Consider the following 16,493-nt stretch of genomic DNA (forward strand, 5'->3'; position numbering starts at 1 on the left):
ATTGAACTGCGGTGGCCTTCGGAGAAAAATGGTGGATTCGCTTCGCTTATTCAGCATTTCATAGCATTTAAACAGTTAAACGAATATTCTACAAACTCGACCCCCTCTAGCTTGCCCTGGCTTCCGAAATTTTGGTGGGTGGGGAGGGGACGAGATAGGGTTGCTAGAGAATCCTAATATCACTGGAGAGACGTTTATCGCGAAGAAATGTCTAATCTTGAAATCGTATGCTTTTTTCCCTAAGAAAAGGCTTCGGCATCAAAAAGAATGGATTCTTTGTGGCGCAACGTTGTTCTAAAGATATCTCAGCGTCACAAAAGTTCACACGGCTTCCACTTGAGTGCAATACCGGTGAAAGGATGATCCATTGAAATTATGTTTGCGTACTGCAGCAGAAAAGATGCCCTAAATACGCAAACAAACATATCAGAATAAGACTTTTCTTTCACTGTTACAAATAACTGAAATTCGTTCCTCGGAAACGAAATTAAGCCCAGTGGGTGTTCCTGAATGCATTCTGTAACAGGATGGCATCTATCAAAATTAGAATTTAAAGTAGCCTTTGTAGAATGCAGAAATGCAATCTGAGCAGTTTGTCAGCCGACAAAATACACCAATTTTGCTCGGAACGAAATTTTCGTTAGTTATTCTGCTGAGTCATTTCGAGCAGAATCTTGACAGAGTTCAAAATCGAGATCGTCTCTTCTGATAAATTCAAAACACAGGCGCTAACGCAAAAAGAAAAAAAATGAAATTTTCTACGCTATGTTGTCAAACTATTTCACATGTGAAGATATTTTACTCATAAACCACTTCCACTCAAGAAAGAAGGCAGTCCATCCCATGGTAGCGGGGATTCGTTACATCTCCACAGGTATCACGTGATTGGTGCAGAATAAAACAACGCGATATTCAATTCACAAGTATCGTTTTAATTTTTTTTTTTTCATGCCCATTCGTAACTACACCATTACAAAAATGAAGTTATAGGGTCACCTCATAAGCAACATGACAGTTGCTTTTTTTTTGGGGGGGGGGGGAGGAGAAAGCAATATTTGGCTTTAAGGGTAATTCAAGAATAGATCTCACTCGAAAGAAGTTAACAAATGCACAATTCTTCCTCAAGGTCTAGAAATCATCATCATCATGGTTTATTTACAATTTGTAAATAGGGAAACTAACTAAATAAATAGGAATATTAAAAAGTTAATTATTATATGTAGCCTTCCTGGCTTCTCTGTTTTGAGGCAGTTATTTCTCGTGGAGAGAGACCATGCTGATAAGGTGGTTAACATGCCAGAGCTGTTTAATTGGTCTTCCTCTCCGTCTTTGAATATATTGAAGATAAAACTGTATACAAATGTTAATAATAAACCAATGAACTTGTCAAAGAAAAAATTGTCTGTGAATAAAAATTTGAACGCATTAATGATTTTAACTATTTGGGTTATAAAAGAACTTACTGAAAATTTGACAAATAAGTCCGCTAGAATTAATAAACAGAATATTAAACACATACTACGGTCAAAACCAATACACAGATGTGTAATATTTTATCAAAATCAGTTTTTTTTTTTGGAAGTGAAGAGAATAAGAATGTTATTGCGGTAGGAATGAAACAAAGACTGCAGGTTATATGAACTAGACAAAAACGCCACAAATACCAAGAACATAACGTTAATAATAGAAAATAATCTTCACATTTATTTCTGTGTTTTTTTATCTTGGAAGAATATCCAAAAAAAACAATGCATTACACACCAAAAGGAATCAGCCTGATGCAAGTGAAACCGGCCACTTGGACTAAATTTTTTAAACGGAATTAAGCGTCTTAATCCAGGATTGAAAATTCATTTCATCTAAAATTCTAAACCATCTCACAGAAGGTTGATAATTCTCTTATTTAAGGAAAGATTAAGGAAGATTATGTTAAAAGATACCAAGCAAATTGGTATCTTTAACATAACTATACCCAAGTTAAAAATACTTTCTACATCTAGATTAAGGAAGAGATGCATTGGTAGAGTTCTCCCCCACTTCTTATACAAGAGGTTCTGGTAAACATTTGTTCCACTCGCAGAAAATTAAAATAGTCTTAAAATACATAATTTTATTTTATTTTATTTTTTTCCCATTCTATACTTCTTAAAATGAACTCGTTGGTATTTATCAAACCTGTGTGATGTAAACCAGCGCTCCGAAACTGTGGGCCGCGGCCCACTTGGAGGCCGTAGGTTTTGTTGAGGGGGACCGTGAAATAATAAAAACAAATTTAAAATGTTTTAAGACTAAGTAGATTTTTTTATTTTAAAAGAAACTTATTTAACTTTTATTATTTTTTTTGTTATTTTTTATATTTTAACGGAAAAATTCACACATTGGTGTTGGTTCACAAACTTTGCTTCCTGCGTATTTCGGCGCTTAACGAATATTAGTAAATATTGCTTATTCATGTTTCATTTCTAAGCAGGGGTTAGGTGTATTTATTTTGAATGCTCTCCAGGGAAGCTCCAAATCTTCCTGTCCCTTTCATCACGCGTTCGTAATCAGGGACTGTTGATATTGACTTTATATACATATCAAAACTCGTTTTATATTATCACTGTCATCCGAGCTAGTTTTCTGTTACCAATAAGAGTTTCGCATATACTTCACAGATGAAAAAAAGCTTAAACAAGTTCATGTGGGGAGATAGTAACTCAGCTTGCAGTGGTAAACAACACCCCTCCCTAACAGCCACTACACTGCAGAGGCAATAAAAACAAGTACTTTTATTATGCCAGTGAATAAGGTATGAGGAGTCTGTGTAATATATTTCTCAACAAATAGTGCAATTAGAGACAACTGGTATAAAAACACTAATTAATGAATCACATGTCCCTTCATACAGAAATTATGCTGTATAGACTGAAACAAAACCATATGTTGCATGGGCAAACACAGTATCTAACTAAAAACTATTGTTATTAATTAGATGTGTGCGAGTTCGATTTCCCAAGGCAGCAATAAAATTCAACCGAACGTGTTAAAATTCGTAAAAATGTTAAGACTAAGTAATATATATATATATAATGAATGTTATGGCAGTTTCACATATGGAATTCGGTTGAAGAGAGTTAGCATTTCAACTCAATTGTCAGCTATGCTTTTATCTTTCGGTTGCGCGATCTTTTGTTAATACAGCACCAATCATATGCACGTTTTAATAACCTGCCTTTGCTGTCTGTTTCGCGTTAGGCTTACTTACCGTAAAGGGAGAAAAGTCACAAAAGAGAAAAATGTTCCTGGTCCAGGGATTCCCTTAGTCAAGTAATATTCACTAATTTCATGTTATCAGTCTGTGGTGTGCCGGTATCGGTAAGTGGTGATATTATTTGATCTATTCTACGTTAAAAAATTTAACCCTGAGATGGATAAGTGGCTGATAAAAAATTTAAAAAAAATCCCGCGACTCAAAAAAAAAAGGACAGTATTTCGTATTTTACCAGAACAGCCCGCATCGTCTTCAGAACCAAACAGTAAGAGGCAAAAATGTAATATTCGAATTTGATTTTTGCAATATTCGCTGTGTATGTTTTGTATTGAATATAAATACAATAAATATTATAATAATATATCTCTCTATTACAATTTTTTCGAGGGGGACCGTGAAATATTTTAATATTTGCAAATGGGGCCCTGACATCCAGAAGTTGGGGAAGCTCTGATGTAAACAATAACAGGCATGCGTGTAAAAAACATTGTTTCGCTATAAACAAGCTAAACAGTTTTAAGGGATGCTTCCCCCTCCCCAATCTTTCAAATATTCGCAACTTCTAGAATTTGTTTTTCAGGAGCTGTAACAAGATTTCGCATGTTGTCCGACCATAAGCAAATTAACTTTCTGGACATTTCTTTTTAATTTGGAATTCTGACCTAAATTTGTCCAACCGTTCCAGTTCTATTATAATTAAATCTTCAGCAGTTCATCGTGTCTGTTGGTGCAATAACTCCGCTTTGTCTAGATGGAACTTAAGTGGAGGTTGGGAATGTGCACAAGGTGGTGTCCATCCATGCGGTTCAGATCATTTCATTCGCGAAATACTTAAATTATTATTCATCCAGCGAATGGGATTGGTGTTTAGTATCTGTTAACTTCATACAAATGGTGCGATTGGCTTCAGTCATATCGATTTGTATCAAGCCAAAATCGGAACGACTCGAATTGGGAACTAGTCAAAACAGGCTTGTCCATAATCCAAAAAAACAGCTTTCATTTTTCGTAAATCTGGGCTCATCCTTTTTACGGCGCGGTTCAGTAGACCTCTTAGAATATCGTAAAGCTGTTAGACATCTATATTTCTAGTGCAGAAATACTGACAATCAAAGATGAAGCTTCAAACAGTTTCTAATTCATTGTATGGAAAAGAATTATAAGGCTGCTAAGTCAATGATTAACTGTTCATGTAGAGATACCATGTGGTAAAGTTTTGGGTTTCTATTTGATATTTTACCCCCCCCCCCCCTCAAAAAAAAAACTTTCGAAATGTTAATTCTTTTGTGATTTGATGAATTTTAATGAAATTTGTATTTAGAATTCCAAATGGAAAGAAGAAAAAAAAACTGCTTCCAGTACATACTCCTCGCACGCTTTAAGTTCAGTTTATGCGGCATGTTTGTACAAACATGCTATCACTTACCACACCTTCAAAAAATTGTCTGCAGTCATTTCCTCAATTGTTTAAAATTACAATACTTGATTAGATTAGAAGTTACGTAATATCCTTTTAAGTACAGACCGAGTGGTGGACATTCTGATTGCGTGCTAACAGATCCTCATTATGACGGTTTTCAACTGTATACGTGATGCGATATTCCGCCTGCTTTTTAAAATTACTTTATTTCATATTCTTTGTCTTACATTGCTTTCGAAATACTTAAGCATTCTGCATGCTTTATAAATAAAAACTAAAATGCAATAAACAATTATGTAGACGCCGTAGATGACGGCTTGGATGTGTAATTGGCTGGTGTTTCCGAAAACATTCCAGTTATTGCAAATGATCATTCTGTAGATCCCGATGGTACCGTATTTGGAATACACACACGCTAGAAAATATTCGTGTCGAGTATGCGAATTTGGCCTTTTATTCGAGAATATGAATGATGGATAAAGTTAAAATGTAAAAGATTAGTTTTTATGTGTTTTCTGTGATAACGCTTGAAAGTCTGAAAAATTAAAGCAAAAATAACGGAATTTATAAGTGAAGAAAAATCTCCAATCATAAATCCTGCTTTTATTTTAATATTACGTCAGCCATCTACTGGGAAACATGCGTTATCTAAGGTGGCAACGGCACTGAACTCTTCCTGTTACACACATACCAGTTCCTCATTTATAACTGATGTAAACAGAACGCTATTGCTAAAGGGGGAGGGGGATAAACATTGGTTTTAGGTTCTTGAGGCCATTCAGAGCAGACAAAAGATATAAAGCAGACCTAATTGATGTTATTTATCAATAAGCAACAGTAAAATTATTGTTCCTACCACTATACTAATTTCTTAGTAATTTTCCTCTCATTCTCTCCTGACCTTTCCATAAAAATTCAGATCTTCCAGAATCAATTGCCCCTTAATGAAGTAATATTGTTTTTGTTCACTTCATGGTACTTTTTTTTTTTCAATATTTTCTACAAGAATGACGACTCTGTACAAAACTGATAATTTAAATGCAAAAACTCATTTAAGCTTAAAATTAGTTCTCGCATTTAAAAATTGCACTGCTACTTAAATAATAAAATGCATTTTAAAATTTTATTTAAGTAGATTTGTATTTTGAGAATGCTTTGTTTGATAGCAGCCGTGAGCAAAACGACCATTTTGCTCTCCCAGATGGAGGACAGTTGGCATCCTGGGTACGCGTCATCTCTTCCGGAGAAGCGCCTCACTGTGATTCACCGAGTTATGGTAAGTTGCAACTTATGAGTCGCTATTCTGCGCTGTTCATTTTCACCCGTGTTCCGAAATCCGTTTATAACCCGAGATGTTAAGTCCGCCATCTTAGAAAGGAAAGCACGCAGTTGCGAATCAGATGGTAGAAATGTTCAGTACATATTGCTAAGTGTCTTCAATACCTGTGATTTACAGGTATTGAAGATTCATAGCATTGTTTATAAGGAACTTCTTTTAGAAACATGACTTACAATTATTTAACACTGCTATCAGAAAAAAAAAAAAAAAATACAATACTTGCATGTTGGTGAATTAAGTGGTGGAGACGGAGAGTTGTGGAGTAGGTGCTCTCCCTCGATGAGTCTTTGGACTTCTTGGTGGTTTCATATAATATCGTTATTATTGTACACATTTTAGTGACGATGGGGTCATAGCTTGATTTTATCTCTTTACTGAGAGGGAAATTGAAGAGAACGACTTTAAATGTAATGAATACTTCACGCGGAATTCATTTCTTAGAGATATCTGTTGACTCAAAACAATAATGCACCTAAAAAGGAAACAGTTTGCAAGAATCCCGTGACCTTGATATTTTCTCTCTCTCTCTTTTTTTTTTTTTTTTTTTTTTTTTTTGCGGTTGTCAGCAGTGATGAGAGGTGATAGATGATGACTTAATGTACTACCAGAAGACAACCATGACTAGTTTTGAAACAGACTACCTCATGGCGCCAAAATAAGGAAAATGAGTGAAATTAATGACTGCACAGCCAGTCTGTTTTTGTGAAAATATGGAAAAGGGAAGCGATTACGTTGATTTGTGCGGTTAAGTGGTCAGGTGAAGTCATTCCTATGATATGAAGGGCGGTAAATCTGTCTGCTGGAGAGGAAACATTGCTTTACTCTTGGTTTTTTTTTAATAAATTTCCTTATTTTCATTGAAATAAAAGTGTGATTAAAGATTATATACCAACTGATGACGCCAACGAAGGTAAATTATTTTCATTTCATTAAATTTTAAGTACGTCAAGTATGAATCATATAAAAAAAAAAGTATGTTTGTGATCCCTAGGACGGAATTCTCGAATATTCAACCCTTAGTTCACCCCATACTGAATGTATTATATTTTTCAAACCATCAGTGCATGTACGTATTGAAATAATAATAATAAATGATTAAAAACTAGACGCTTGCTTGAAGGTTGAATAAGTATATTATCGTGTTTACATGTGAAAAATTCTTTTTTTTTTCTCGTTCATATCAGCATGAATTATTTCCTTTTTCAAAAAAACTCAATTCCCTCCCCCCTTGACTTTTTCGGTCTTCTCCAGTCACTGTTTATTTTACATGAAAGATTTTGCAGAATACTCCACATTAAAGCTGTCAAATAAACAAGATAATCAGTGGGCAGACAATCGCAATTTAACTTTTTCAAGTAGCATTGCTTTAAATGAAGATTCGAACGGTTAATATGCAGCTGCAATGGAAATTTTATGGTAGGGGAAAGCTTAATCTTCAGCTTTCATCATACAAGATGTAATTATTTAAGTCGTGACTAAAACTCTACATTTCAGGTCCTCCTTCTCCATTACAATTGTTTAAATAGGAAAAAGTCACGCAGCTTTCTCTTAAACGAGGAGTCAACACGAGATTTTGTTGTTTGACGTCAATGCTATGTTGACATCCGTGTTTATTCCTTTCTTTCTGCATAGGTGAATACGTTTGGCGAGTGCATTCTTGCCGAACACTTCTCTTGTTTACGTCTGTTCTGCTATCCGCTTTCAACGGTCTTGAGGCCTTTTCTATGCTGACGGCATTCAATGCCGTGGCCTCCAACTATTATTCGTTGGAGAATGGGGGTGCGTGACTTCCACTTAGTATTCTAACTTGAAAACCATCCAAGTACAGTTCTGAATTTAATAGCAGTTAATCAGATGTCCAAAACTGTTTTAAAAGCATAGTTAAAAATCATCACGAGAACGTTTTCGAGATAGTTTAGGATTTTTTTTTTTTTTTAATGCTGTGTTTCTGAATAACAGTGGAAGGAAGAAGTTTTGAGTACAGAGAATGACAAAAGTTCTTTACTGAATTCCAAGCAACTCACTCGCTAGCAGCCTTTGACAGTGAACACAAACTGAAAGACATTCTCCAACCTATAAACTAACAAAAATACATTTTTTAAAAAATCCAGAACCAAAAGGAAGGGAAGTGCATCATGAATCCAACCCCGCCTCAAGCGGAAGAAATGAATTACAACACTCACGGCGTCACACCAAACGAACAGTTACAGTGTACCTAATTATGAGCAATATTTTATAGAAGCCAATACGTAATGTTCTGGTAATTCGGTCGGATTTTACTGTGTTGGATTTAGTTTCTCTTAAATGCCCTTTATTTGGGAATTTCTAAAAGGTACGATCAGTTGAGCAATTTTATATGTATTGGCATATTGTGTATGGTTTTCAAACTGTTGGGAGCATTAGGGGGACGAATATTGCTTTTGGCATTACTAAGCTAGAAATTTTAAGTTGCAATTTTTAATTTGTTGTACTGATTGTTGTATATTAGTGCTGTTTTAGTTTTCGTTTGCAATATAATTGTACACTACCAGACAACTACAAGAGCATCTTAGTTTAACTAGAATGAAATGCGTACTACGAAAACTATAGGTCGTATAATGTGTGTGTGTGGAGAAAAAGAATATTTAACTAACATTTAAATCTCTTTAAAATTTTAAATACTGAAAGATGAAGATTTTGCACTCCGGTTAAATCAAGTCTCACTTTGTCTACTGATTACAGTTCATAAATCGACTTGGAGTTATTACACTAAATAAATGCGAGGAGATGATTCGTTGTCGCATTTTTTGTGTACGTTTTTTTTTCCCCTTAAAGCGATTTATTATAAAAAGCATATTTGTGCTTTAAAAATAACTAATTTACATTTCTGATTTCTGTGTGTATGTAAAATTAGTTGTTAGATTCTCTGGTAAAATTGAGAACGTAAGAAGGGCAGATCTCCTTTTGGTCACGTTCCTTGCACTGCCTTTCGTTGAAGAAGATCTGGGTTTGAATGTAGTCCAGGATGCAATTATTCTTTACAAGAGCTTTTCATCCAGACACTTAACCAGTCTATAGAACGCCTCGTCAACTTTGATTTCTCATCTTTTCCTCCCGAATATTTGCAGTTTTTTTTCTCTTCCGCGCAACAGACTGATTTAGCGAACGGAGGACGCACATATTGTCAAACGTGATGCACCTGCCTTGTAGCCTTGTTTGCCTCTTATCACAAGCAACAATTCCTTCCTAAACTGAAGGCAGTCGCTAATAAACGATCGTCAATATGGATTCTCCCACTGTCGATCAATAGGGGATCTGCTTGATTATATTGCTCATCTCTAAACAAATAGCATGGAAAAACGCGGAGTTGCAAATGATTGCTCTTTATCTCTAAGGCTTTTGACCGGCTCTGGCACAAGGTTCTATTAAGTGAACTACCGTTATTCGGTCTGTTCAGTGACTTCTGCAGCTGGTTTGCCAGGTTTCTGACTGGATGCATGCCACACGTAATTTTTTTTTTTTTTTTAATCTTCTAACCGTGCAACTAATGCGGGTTTCACAAGGCTCTGTTCAGATACAAAGAAGAGAATGGATGAGAGTCCCTATCTTTGCATATGTGACCTATTCCAGTTAACAGGCAATCAAATTCACATCTTTACTGGTGATAGTACACTACTCTCCTCTTCCTCATTACCCAACCTTGCACTACATAAATCGCTACGCCCCCAGAACATCTTCTGTTACTCCAAATTGAATCTCCAAGTCATTCTTAAATGGGGTTTGGATAACCTTGTTAGTTTCAACACTAGCAAACAGTTCTTACACAACAGTTCAGTGTTACTTTTAACACCCAAATTTATAGACAACACGAGATCGCTTTTCTTGGGATTACTATAACATCAAAAACCACTGTTAGCATGAACACATTACTACATTTGCCTCCTCGATGTCCGAACAAGCAGTCTCTTTTACTCAAGGCCTTATTTTCCTCGTTAACCCATTACAACTCATGAATCCGCTCAACCACTGAATACTGGTCTCACATTTGGGAGTCGTACTCCTAAGATCTCCCAATAAATACTGGAGAGATCACTAGGTTTATTAATGATCCATTTCACAAATTCACTCACACAGGTGTTCAGTTTCCGCTGTTTATCCGAAATGACATCATTAATCCCCCCCCCATCTATTAAACCCATTACTCGTACTCTAGACTGCCCGACTTTTTGTGATACTGAAAGAAATTATTTTAAATGTATAAAAATGTGAAAAACCAACGTTAGCCTGGTTGACCGTATAGACAGCACCGTTCCGTTTTTCATCCAGTAAGTCTTGGATTTGAAACGGACTATGGTGAATTAAAATATTTATTTTATCTAGAACAGGATTTCTGGATTATCTTACTCTAAGCCCCATGGTACCGTACAATAGGTTTACAACCTTTCATGGGTAATATTCATAAAAAAACACGAAAGTGTTATTTTCTTAAACGAGTGTTTATTTACGTAACGGTTCTGAAATAAATAAAATGGAAAATACTATTGAAAAATGTTAATACAGTACTAGGTTATATTGGATGCTAAAAGTATAACAAAGTTGTTTTAATTCTAAAATAGCCTCATAGTATTATCATGCTTATCATTCGCATTTCAAAAATGTCATATCTTTCAGTGACGAACGAAAAAAATTTGTCTTCCCCTATGCGGATTTTTTTCCGTTGGGTGAAAAAAAAAAAAAAAAGTAGGATCACATAAAAATGGAATTCAAATTAATACCAAGTAAATTTTACTGAGTTGGGAATATTTTAGATCGGAATGTTTCACGGTCTGGCAATATCTGATTCTTATTTCATGTTTAGATTTTCACGCCCGTGTTCTTTGGTGATCGTTGATTCTTTCTCCTCGTACTCATTTCAAATTTAAAATCAAAATCTTTGCATGTCGAAATGCTCTGAGTTGACGAATGTGTGTCAACGACGGGAATTCGCTCCTTTCTAGGAGAATAGGTATTGCATACTAAACTTACCAGTTCTACTAGAGTAATGTAAAAAATAAAATAAGGTAACAATATTATTGTTTCATAAAACTTGTACAGCAATGTAGGTGAAGAGCAAATATTTCTGGGTATGAAGAAACATCTGACTAGTGCCTATTGCACAATGAATAACTGCTTAAATAAGGGTTTGTTTAAAAGCATGTTTATAATTTTTGAACAAATTCCAAAATCACACTTTACGTTTAGTTTAAAATCAGAATGCAAATGATATATTTAGGCGGTTTTTTTTATTATTATTTCTTTTCCCATATGCATTCATTTTCAAATTTAAAACCAAATATGATGCGGAGGGCACTGACTTGTAGAAGTAAGGATGCTGTGGTTCCCTTTTATGTTTTGCTCAAAAAGATGAAAAATACTGGAAAAGGTCCAGAGATCGACTAAAGTGGTCTCTGGAATGTTCAGTATAACGACGTAAACTGCAATTTGCAGAAATTAGTGGAGAAGGGGCAAAGGGGTTATAATTGAGACAAGCTGTTAAGAAGTTATTACCAGATTAATGTAAGGGAGGGTTTGCATAGAATGGGTGAAGACAGACAACAAGAGGTCATCCCTAGAAGTTGCATAAGGAGAGAGTGAGCAAAGGGGTGTGAACATATTTAAGGCGCGGTATGACAAACTGTGTGTGTAACAGTGGGACCTCGCACGACGAGTCTCGACTCCATGGAGGTTTTAATAATAATAAAATCTTATCTTGAAACGTTCAGTTATGCGAATGTATGTGCATATCAATAACGTTTAGTTTCGAGTTTAATTTAAAATAGGAGTGCAAATCCTCTTCCTATGGCTAGTGATCGGGGAAAACCTCAACAGAAAAATCCCAGCAAAGTCGATGTTAATAACGGGAAAAAAAAAAATTTCAGTATGAAGTAATCTAGGGTAATGAAGAAATATTTTCGCCCAATTTTCCGGTTATAAAGGTTTAGAAATCAGCAGGCGAAAAAAAAAAAAAAGTGAAGATTAATGTATACTTACCGTGTAACTGATAAACAATGAATGTAGCATTAAAAGTTAATAAAATAAATATATTCCGTCGTACTCCATAAACGAAACACTTTGGAATGCGTCATTTATTATATATGAACAAGCATTTAGGAGGAGGCTACAGGTATTTGCATATCTGCAGTCAAAAATGTTACGTAAAAGTTTACTAAGCCTTTATACAGTTAATGATGGGCTTAAAACTATTCCGCAATTTCGAGATGTCCGTAAGGCTTTTCGCTTCACCGAAAAGCAACATCTGCACCAGGGGTTAAAGTTCAAATTTTTGTGCAGCCCCACCTCTTCCCTACATGAAGGGCATTTGGGAAGCCCTAAGGTTCAGAAATCATTTGTGTAGTGGATATGTTCAGAAGTGCTGCAGAATTGCTTAAATGTTTAAAAGCTCTAAAAATGGTAGATTTTTCTCATGGCAGAAAATTCAAGTAATGTAACTAAGAAGAGTGAAATACATCTAGAAAGAAATCACGTTTAGCATCCCACCAAAAAATACACTTCAGAGGATATTTCTTGAGAGAGGCTATACATCTCGTGTCCAACCTTCGTGACTCGGTTAAAGATAATTTTAAGCAACACAATTTATTTCCTTACATTTCGTGTAAGGATGTCTGTCACCTTCCCAAAGTAAAAACGCCGTCTTAGAAATATTTGAATGTTCGGTTTAAAAACTTAGTGTTTACACCTTTTTCTGATCATTTCGAAGCATTGCAGTGTGAAAAGAATACTCATTACGTCAGCCTACCAACGGGGGTGTGGGGGGGAGAGTCCACATACTCTGGAAACGGCATGAACTACGACTTACTCAATTCATCTGTATTGAAGAAAACGCAAAAGTATACCAAAATGTATTTATTTGAAGACAGATTCGTGCTTGTGTGGGGGAAATCAAGGCGTCCAGGAGAAAAAAAAAAAAAAAAAAAAAAAAAAATCCCGAGAAAAAAAATAAACAAAACACATACCCACCCACCGAATAGCATGGTTTGTGCTTACATTCCTAACTACTGCAATTCCCTTGCAGTAGTTAGGAATGTCTTTTTTTTATTTCCATTTTTAATGTTTCTATACGTTTAAGTGTATAACAATTGTATTTAATCATCTTTAAGAAATGAAAAAAAAAAATGATTAGGTAAAGTTACCAAATTAAAATTCTCTGGGGGGAAGCAAAATTACGTATTCCTTATCACAGTAAGGTTTGTTTTGTGGGGCTCTTAAGAGCCACCATAAAAAAAAAAATGGGACATGTAAGAAAATCCCACAGAATTTGAACAAGATTTGTTACATCCATTACAGCAAATTCCCCCCCCCCCCCCCACACACACACAATTTCAGAGGGAGTACGCGAATGCATATGATTTCTTCTAATTGATTAATTGTCTGACATTACAATTAATATATATAAAATCAAATCACAAGCACAGAATTCATATAATAATAATAATATTAGTAGGGCTTCCCGCGATGAGTCCGATACGAATCGCAATAGCCCACAATAACCATTAATCACCGTTTAAAGCGAAAGTGGATAATCAAATGAGCACAAAATGAAATTCATGCTTAAAAATGGTTCCTTCGCGAGTCCAACATGTATTTACAATGTGGAATAAAATAATTAAAAACAAACATCGCAATGCACACGCAAAGTTGTCTTCAAGCTAAGAAAGATCTCGTACGCACTTATTTGCGGATGTTATCAACTGAGATTAGGAATATTCCAGAACACCATGTTAGCAAGCAAACGAATTCATGCCACACTACACTTCAATACGTTAAAGTGCGAATTCGCTCTACTAAGAAGTAGAGTCATCTCCGCTTCCCATACAAAAAAAGAAAAAGTAAAAAAAAAAGGGGGAGGAACGCATTTTCTTTTTATTTTTGTGAAAGAAAGATGATACGACTCCCTCAACATGTCAGAGAGCGGAAACGTCTCGCTGAATGCAACTTTAGCGATTCCTTCGATTGTCAATAAATGAGATCTGACCAGAGGACCAATTCTGATGAATTCCCAAATGCAGACGAAGAGCTTTTAAGGAGAGGGGCAACTCGGTTACGCAGAAGACAAAGAAACTGTTCTTTTTAGAGGAAGGGGACGGCACTCTCGGTAAGCAACACCAACTGTAAAGACAGCAGTGCCACATTCGGTGCTGTGATGAGTTACTTTTTTTTTTTTTTTTTTGCATTCAGAACTGTTGCTCGAATACCAATCTTATACACGAAACAGAATTCGAGAGTGCTATTCCGATGTTTGTGTATATAGAAGAAAAAAAAAAGTTCGTGATCTCGCTGGGATCTTCGTCTCAGACAACCCTGTATCTTGCAGACGACGCTGATATCTCGTAAAAGTTCATAAAAAACCTCCCGGCTCCATTAAGCAGCATGTGAATATAACGACACGCAACTAGCACATGACGTGAAGCACCAGTAATATTTATGCGCTTGTTTATTTTGCATTAACCTTTTGCAAGAAGATTAGAGCAAGTTCTTTACGCTACCATGCGTTTCTTTAGCTGCTTGCAGGCCATTTTAAAAAATGCAATTCAAAGCAATCTTTGGTGTAAAGAAAAGTGTACTTACTGTGCCCCATCGTCGTTTTTGAGGAGTTGAACTTGAAATCCAAAGTAACTATCCTTCGGTCCATTGAAAATAATCGGAAATCTAGTATCGACGTTGAAGCCGATCGTCACTTGGAAAATAAAACACGCGGCTACGATACACCAACCGAAAGCCATCGTTAAGAAACAAACGAAACACAAAATTCGAAAAGAACGCTTGGCCTCTGTCTGACAAACTTTTCTCGCCTGCACGCGCTGTTCACCAAACGCGGTCTACTGACTTCGAATGTAAACGACCACGAACGTGTAAGTGTATGCAGGACGAGACGGGACGAAGGTTTCAGGGATGTGACGCAACTTAGCTAGTAGCCTAGCGATGACGTCGCCTCAACTTCCGAGGCTGAGTAAAGTTTTCCGGTGACCGTTTATTCTTCTTCCCCCTTCTTGTACGGAAATATTAAGCGATATGCCTTACTGCTTGGAAAACGAGTGCCCTTTCAGATGACAGGTGGGATCCCACAATTTTCCGTGTTTCAAATGCGTCATTTTACGTAACTAACTTATACGAAGATAAAACATCACTTCCTTCTTTTAATGAGAATTACTTCTATGTTATCGTCAACCCGCTACTAATAAAGGAATCGTTGGTTTACAAATAACAGAGATAGAAAGAATGAAAGGAGGAGATAAGGAGAAAGATTTTCTACAAGTACTTAATTGGAATAAAACTTTGGACCCACCAGTTCTTCAAGTATGCATGAATATAGTTATGTGTAAACTTGCGCGTGACAAACAGAAGGAAGCCACAAAATTAGAGCAGACGACATTATAATTATATCACTTAGTCTTAAAAAAGTAAAAAAAGAAACTGACTCTTGCATGCATGTAGCGAGAAAATAACGCTAATAGGATAACATTGAATTTGCTGTCCTTAATATAAGAATAATAAATACAATTATATTTATCACTTTAATATTTTATTTTATAATGGTGATTAAAATAATGATAAAATATCTTATTTGTTGTTGTGACAGAATAGTAAGGATGAACAAAATACGGAAATGTTTTATTGCAAATTTTATAGCATATTTAAGAAATATGCTTCTTGCTTTAAGCTTTGTCTTGTTTCGTAACTAGTAACTTAATTTAACGCATGCTTTTAGTTAGGCCTTTCTAACTGAAAATATTTAAACTTCTGTTTGTCACAGAAAATTACCATCATTACTCGTATAATTATAATTTACGTCCAGCCTAATTAATCTTATATTTTTGTGAGCAGCTAAAGGGCTGTTCTGTGTCCGATTTGAAAGTCGGCCTCGGAAGTAGAGGCCATCTCCTACAAGATCTGAATTTAAAGCATCTCAAAATAAAAGCATCTGGTAATTTATTATTATCAACAAGAATTTCACTTTGAGAGAGAATGGGTGTGTAAATGACCTCCAACTTCTTCAAGATACTGTTGATACAATCCGTTGATTTCGACTTGATCAGTATCTAATTTTGCTTTAGCATTTAGGGGTAAAGAGAGATCGGATTCAATGTTATCCTGTTGCAAAAATGCCTCTACGTTGATCATAAAGAGCCAGCACGTGCTCCTTTGCTTTTTAGTTTTGGAAGTACTTGGAAGAACTAGCACGTGCTCCCCAGGAAACAATTTTTCTCTTTTTCCTCCCCCCCCCCACTCTCGCATTCTTCTGACTGTAATAAAAGCGCATGCACAGACGAACAGCCAATCAGCGAAATGTGCTAACTGACAATGCTCGAAATAGGAATTTTCCCGAAGCGCAGTATTAAAAAGATCGCGAGTGTAAAATAATTACAACGAAGTTTCGATTTTTTGTTTTGTTGTTCTAATGAACAGAAGGCTCGGTGTGATCCCTGTGCGTAGTAAATTAATTA

General features: G+C 35.7%; 1 protein-coding gene across 1 annotated transcript in view; it reads right to left on the minus strand.

Moving 5' to 3' along the window:
• The window catches only part of LOC150094573 (integrin alpha-9-like), a 670,422-nt gene extending 655,582 nt beyond the window's left edge, over nt 1-14,840 (minus strand). Inside the window, exon 1 of the mRNA XM_090411817.1 lies at nt 14,617-14,840. Coding sequence (XP_090267943.1) covers nt 14,617-14,771 — 155 coding nt within the window. The 5' untranslated portion in view covers nt 14,772-14,840. The remainder of the gene's footprint in view (nt 1-14,616) is intronic.
• Nucleotides 14,841-16,493: the final 1,653 nt, after the last annotated feature.

This window comes from Typopeltis vanoorti, chromosome 22 (assembly GCF_054136105.1).
Source record: "Typopeltis vanoorti isolate ZY-2024b chromosome 22, IOZ_Tvanoo_1.0, whole genome shotgun sequence".
Taxonomy (NCBI): domain Eukaryota; kingdom Metazoa; phylum Arthropoda; class Arachnida; order Uropygi; family Thelyphonidae; genus Typopeltis; species Typopeltis vanoorti.